The sequence below is a fragment of the Oncorhynchus gorbuscha genome, linkage group LG08 (genome assembly GCF_021184085.1).
Source record: "Oncorhynchus gorbuscha isolate QuinsamMale2020 ecotype Even-year linkage group LG08, OgorEven_v1.0, whole genome shotgun sequence".
Classification (NCBI taxonomy): domain Eukaryota; kingdom Metazoa; phylum Chordata; class Actinopteri; order Salmoniformes; family Salmonidae; genus Oncorhynchus; species Oncorhynchus gorbuscha.
Window position 1 is genome coordinate 59975351 of NC_060180.1, and position 7102 is coordinate 59982452.

General features: G+C 42.9%; 1 protein-coding gene across 2 annotated transcripts in view; it reads left to right on the forward strand.

The window, feature by feature from the left end:
• The window catches only part of LOC124041927 (paired box protein Pax-3-like), a 45036-nt gene extending 38778 nt beyond the window's left edge, over positions 1-6258 (forward strand). For both annotated transcript variants that reach the window (XM_046360107.1, XM_046360108.1), the window contains exon 9: positions 3515-6258. In XM_046360107.1, coding sequence (XP_046216063.1) covers positions 3515-3532 — 18 coding nt within the window. In that variant the 3' untranslated portion in view covers positions 3533-6258. The remainder of the gene's footprint in view (positions 1-3514) is intronic.
• Positions 6259-7102: the final 844 nt, after the last annotated feature.

The window sequence follows — 7102 nt, forward strand, 5'->3', positions numbered from 1 at the left end:
AGACACTGACATGATGTTATCATGACACAGGAGGTAGATACTGACATGATGTTATCATGACACAGGAGGTAGATACTGACATGATGTTATCATGACACAGGAGGTAGACACTGACATGATGTTATCATAACACAGGAGGTAGACACTGACATGATGTTATCCTGACACAGGAGGTAGACACTGACATTATGTTATCCTGACACAGGAGGTAGACACTGACATGATGTTACCCTGACACAGGAGGTAGACACTGACATGATGTTACCCTTTCACAGGAGGTAGACACTGACATGATGTTATCATGACACAGGAGGTAGACACTGACATGATGTTATCATGACACAGGAGGTAGACACTGACATGATGTTACCCTGACACAGGAGGTAGACACTGACATGATGTTACCCTGACACAGGAGGTGGCGCCGAAGCTGATGGCTAACGTTTTACATGCCCGTAACCAATTGTGCTATTTTGTTCATTTTTTTTGCGTTGTTTGTAACTTTTTAAAAACTTTTTGGGAATATAATGTTGCTTCAACTGTTTCTTGTGACCGAAAATAACTTCTGGACATCAAAACTGGGTTTAATCACCACAAACTGGAAGAAGCTTCTTCCTTGAACTAGTCCAATTAGAAAGATATACTGCTCTTCCGGGAACAGGCCCAGATTCCCGTTGTTTGCGTGCAGAAAAGATGGAGGAAAAGAGGACGCAGATCGGGCTGCCTTTTGAGAATCCGTAGGCGAGCGAGTAACTCCCACTGCCATCAATTCTACTTGCTAACATGCAATCATTGGAAAATACAATTGATGACCTACGATTACGATTATCCTACCAACGGGACATTAAGAACTGTAATGTCTTATGTTTCACCGAGTTGTGGCTGAATGACGACACTGATAATAAAGAGCTGGAGGGATTTTCAATGCACCGACAGAACAGAGAAGCTACGTCTGGTAAGCTTCTTGTCAATAACAGCTGGTGCGCGATGTCTAATATTAAAGAAGTCTCGAGGTATTGCTCGCCTGAGGTAGAGTACCTTATGATGAGCTGTAGACCACACTATCTACCAAGAGAGATCTCATCTGTATTATTCATAGCTGTCTATTTACCACCACAGACTGATGCTGGCACTAAGACTGCACTCAACCAACTCTATGAGGCCATAAGCAAACAAATAAATGCTCACACAGAAGAGCCGCTCCTAGTGGCCCGAGACTTTAATGCAAGCAAACGTAAATCAGTTTTACCAATTTTGTTTACCAGCATGTCACATGTGCAACCAGAGTGTAAAAAAACTAGACCACCTTTGCTCCACAAACAGAGATGCATAGAAAGCTCTCCCTCGCTTTCCATTTGGCAAATCTGACCATAATATTATCCTCCGGATTCCTGCTTACAAGCAAAAACGAATCCATACGCCTATAAGAAATCCCGCTATGCCCTCCGATGAACCATCAAACAAGCAAAGCATCAATACAGGATTAAGATTGAATCCTATTACACAGGCTCTGACGCTTGTCGGGTTTCTCAGAGCTTGAAAACTATTACGGACTACAGAGGGAAACCCAGACGCGAGCTGCCTAGTGACGCGAGCCTACCAGAAGAGCTAAATTACTTTTATGCTAGCTTCCAGGCAAGCAACACTGAAGAATGCACGAGAGCAACAGCTGTTCTGGATGACTGTGTAATAATGGTCTCGGTAGCCGATGTGAGCAAGACCTTTTAAACAGGTCAACATTCAAAAAGCCGCAGGGCCAGTTGGATGTGTACTCAAAGCATGCCTGGACCAACTGGCATGCGCGGAACAAGTGTCTTCACTGACATTTTCAACCTCTCCCTGACCGAGTCTGTAATACCTACATGTTTCAAGCAGACCACCATAGTCCTTGTGCCCAAGGAAGCTAAGGTAACCTGCCTGAATGATTACTGTCTGGTAGCACTCACGTCGGTAGCCATGAAGTGCTTTGAAAGGCTGGTCATGGCTTACATCAACAGCATCCTCCCAGATACCCTAGACCCACTCCAATTCTCATACCGTCCCAACAGATCCACAGATGACACAATCTCAATTGCACTCCACACTGCCCTTTCCCACCTGGACAAAAGGAACACCTATGTGAGAATGCTGTTCATTGACTACAGCTCAGCGTTCAACACCATAGTGCAAACAAAGCTCATCACTAAGCTAAGGACCCTGGGACTAAACACCTCACTCTGCAACTAGATCCTGGACTTCCTGACGGGCCGCCCCCAGGTGTGTGTACTTAGTCCCGTCCCGTACTCCCTGTTCACCCATGACTGGCCAAACACGACTCCAACATCATTAAGTTTGCTGACGTCACAACAGTGGAAGGCCTGATCACCGACAATGATGAGACAGCCTATAGGGAGGAGGTTAGAGAACTGGCAGTATGGTGCCAGGACAACAACCTCTCCCTAAATGTGAGCAAGACAAAGGAGCTGATCATGGACTACAGGAAATCATCAACGGGGCTGTAGTGGAGCCGGTCGAGAATTTCATGTTCCTTGGTGTCCACACCACCAACGATCTATCATGGTCCAAACACACCAAGACAGTCGTGAAGAGGGCACAACAAAACCTTTTCCCCCTCAGGAGACTGAAACGATTTGGCATGGGTCCCCAGATCCTCAAAAAGTTCTACAGCTGCACCATTAACAGCATTCTGACCGGTTGCATCACTGCCTGTAATGGCAACTGCTCGGCATCTGACTGTAAGACGCTACAGAGGGTAGTACATACGGCCTAGTACATCACTGGGGCCAAGCTTCCTGCCATCCAGGAATAGATGGTGTAAGAGGAAAGCCCATAAAATTGTTAGAGACTCCAGTCACCCAAGTTATAGACTGTTTTCTCTGCTACCACATGGCAAGCGGTACTGGAGCGCCAAGTCGATGACCAAAAGGCTCCTTAACAGCTTCTACCCCCAAGCCATTAGACTGCTGAACAATTCATCTAATGGCCACCGGATTATTACTTTTTAACCTTTATTTATCTAGGCAAGTCCGTTAAGAACAAATTCTTATTTACAATGACGGCCAAGGAACAGTGAATTAACTGCCTCGTTGAGGGGCAGAACAGCAGATTTTTTCATTGTTAGCTCAGGGATTCGATCTAGCAACCATTTGGTTACTGGCCCAACGCCCTATCCAATAGGCTACCTGCCCCCCATTTGTTTTTTACACTGCTGCTACTGGCTGTTTATTATCTATCCAGTCACTTCATCCCTACCTACATGTACAAACTACCTCTAACCTGTATCTCCACACACTGACTCAGTACCGGTACCCACTGTATATAGCCTCGTTATTGTTATGATATTGTGTTACTTTTGTATAATTTTCTCACTTAGTTTACTTTAGGGCTTGTAAGTAAACATTTCACAGTAAGGTCTACACTTGTATTCGGCGCATGTGACAAATACAGTTTGATTTGAGATACTGACATGAAACCCAATGGAGAACAGTTCTAACCCCCCCCCTCTCTCTCTCAGGTGCCTTTCATTATCTGAAACCCCAACATGGCCAGGAGTGGACGAGATCTCTGGCCAACCTGACAGTCAACTCCGGAGAAATCCCTCTTCCCCCTTCCCCCTCTGCCTATTCCCTACCCAGCCCCTGAGGAGAAGGGACAACCCAGAGAAATTGACGGAGGGGGGTTGTTTTGGGATGGGGTACCCTGGTTGGGGATGTGGGGGAGTCTCAATGGGATAATCAGAACCAAAGGGGGAGCCCTCTCCAGTTACCTGGCTCTCGCCCCACTCGCACTTCACGTCATGCTCTGAAAACCAAGCACGCCTCGCTCTCCATGCTTGAAGAGAAAAATAAATGGAGAGAAGGAGAAGAAGAGGAGGTGAGGCAGAGGATAAATGAAAAAAGGGTGAATAAAACAAAATTCACTCAGTCAAGATTCTGCCTTTGATTTGTAATAAGTGGGAGAGAGTGGGAGAGGACTTGTAAGCTGTTTTTCTTCCATGGATGCGCCTTCGAGGCCAATGTGATGGGAGGAAAATACGTTTTTAAGGCACGATCCTGAGGCTAACGGTGATCTATCTATGGACCTGCAATAGGCACACCGCTCACTCAGCCACAATGCTTTATTTATGGCACTCACAATGTCTTATACTGTACACTGATACTATGTATTTTTTCACATGATTTGGGGAAATGAAATTGGTTCTATCAGGAGAAGAACAACCGCAATCAATTTGATTCGTAACATGACTGTAGGGTTAAAGTAAAGATCTGGAGAGTGAACTCAGTCTTTCACCCATCTCGGTTGATAGTAGAGAGACAGAGAGATAGAGACATACAGTCGTAGATGGAAGCTGCTTCAACCCAAAGAAGTGCCTCAGATGAAATGATCTGACACATCTCCTCAACTAGCCTTCTACATTCTTTTTCTAAACTATATTGTATTGAGAAAAACAAAGATAGCTGGGTTGCTTGCAGGGCAGTGCACAGACCTTTTGGGGGGCATGTGCTCAAACAAAAAGTAGGGTGCCCCCTCAAAGAAATTCCCGCAGCAGCTGCAATTTTTACAAGAGGCGAAAACAGCACAATCTGACGAGTAAAGTGTTTCCCGAAACTATTTTGAACTGGAATTAATGCTGCACTTAATAAAATTAATGACCCACACAATTCCAGTCAAAATAGAAGATGGTAAGAAATAGTGTTGCCTACCGTTACTAAATCCAAAACAACTCCATTTGTTGCCACGATTATGTATCCCAGGGTTTTTCATATTCGTTGACCCGCGACCCCCAAAAAGGAGTGGTCAGCCTACAAAACATGTAAACCCCGGCGCACGCACATGCACGTGTGCGCAAATGTAGCATGTCATTACAGCCATAAATGGTGATGCATTTTCAAAACGCAAGTCTACAGAAATAAACTTTACAGCTGAATTTGGGTCTGAAAGTCATTCATGTTTGCAGCCAATATGTACTAGGGATATATCATGTCACTTCTCTGGAGTCCAGAGCAAGCAAAGTCAAACGGCCTACTTGTAGAGGAGGTTGCAGGATCGTATGGAAAATGATGCCACTTTGGAGGGCAACCTGCCCTCAAAGTGCTTGTTGTCAGCCCTGTAGCCCGGTTCTTCGTTACTACTATTGTAACAAATTCACCAGAAAATTTTACATCTTCACTCCATAATATTGAAAGCAGTGCGATGTTACAGCTGCTTATCTTTAGACATATAGCCAGCAGTAGCCACCCAAATTAGCCCTATCTGAAATTTGGAAATTACCAATCAAATCTCCACCTAGCCTATTGTTCGGGCAAATATGAGTCCGTAGTAGATTGCTAAACTGCATTTTATATGGATGATAAACGTAGGCCTACTCTGTATTTGGCACGTAGAATTGGAGGAAATGAAACAAGTGTTCTGGTCATTAATCTGGATATGCGCGCCTGCCTTTGCGCGCCAATGCTGATTGATGACTGGTCATTGGTCAAAAATCAAGAAGCACAACTTTTTGGTTCTGAAGCATAGATGAGAATTTACCACCGATTTGAGCGCACTCAGAACAACAACGACAACAAAATGTATACAAAAAGAATAATATATGCCACCACTGAAAAGGGCACTTTGGAGTCTGGAGTCTTTTAAAGCAATAAGAATCCTAACACAAGATCCATGCATGTACAGGTAACTTCGATTTTTGCAGATGGGAGATTTGAGTATAAATCTGAGTTATATACACTCAAGTTAAGATTCTGCCCGTACAGATCTGGGACCAGTCACATAGTCCAGTCAAGTGTTAATTGGACCTGATGAAACATACCACTCCTGTTCATTGAGTATTTATTCAGTCCACCTCTGTTAGTATCCCTGGTCTTAATACTCAGTGGTGCTGACCCGTAAATCTTAAACAGCAGATCTAGGATCTTAAACACAGGAAATTGTAGGGTATTTTTGTTTTTTAAAAGGCTACTGAAGTTTATAATTTCCACTTTGAAACTTCAGACTTGTTTTTCATTACGAAAAATGAATCAACCCCTACATAAATGTCTATTCATTATAATCCACATGATAATTCACATTTGCAGTTGCTGCAGCAGTATTTTCCAACTGTATCAAACTGGTTCAAATTAAGATCCTACATCTGTACACCTATATTTTTCGGCCTTGTTTCTTTTGTAAACATATATCATTTTCATTTATGACTGCATAAAATGATTTTTGTTGGAATATGTCTTGTCAAATGCAGCACTATTTACTATTTATAATAAAATATTAAAAACATGTGTACAGGCTGAAGTGTTTTCATCGATTTAAAACCAATGTGTGTCTGTCTTTACAATCTTGATTACGTACTGACATACTTTTTTATTTTTTGAATCTTAAGAGTAATGTAAGTCGCTCTTGAAAAGAGTGTCTGCTAAATTACTGAAATGGAAACACGTAAATGTAAAATGTTAGCTTTGAGTTAACTATGAGTTAGGATAAGTTATGAACCAGTTCTGAACTTGGGGCAATATACTTGATTACTAGCTCATTCAGGACATCTACATTAGTTACATCTAAATTAGATACCGTAATTGCATTAAACAAAGGGAAAGGGAAAGGCAGCCAAAAGAGCAATGACACAGACAAGACAAGATGGCAATGTCCCAAGTGACCATCGACTGGATGACTTACTGGAAAGTGACATATCTTTACCCCAAATTTAGAACAAAGATAATATTTCTTTATTTTCAAATTTCATGTTTAAGATTAAATGTTTTCCCTGCAATAGGATATGTTTGGTTTTCCAAGAGAATAACTGAAAGAATCTGCCATCCACCAATCCCATCACTGTATGCACACACTCATGCACTCACCAGGGTTGGGGTCAATTCAATTTCAGTTCCAGTCATTTCAGGAAGTAAACCATATTGTGGTCTTCCTAAGAACAAGCATTTGCCATGACTGACGGTGGACCGTTGGTGCTCTCATCCTCTCATGTATTCTCTCGCTGCAGCCCAGCGGCTCCCCAACACTTTAAAGACTCATTCATAAATATATCCTTTTTCATAAACACTGCATCCAGACAAATTCCTGCTCCCCAGGGGACCCTTCAAACCCGTAATGATTA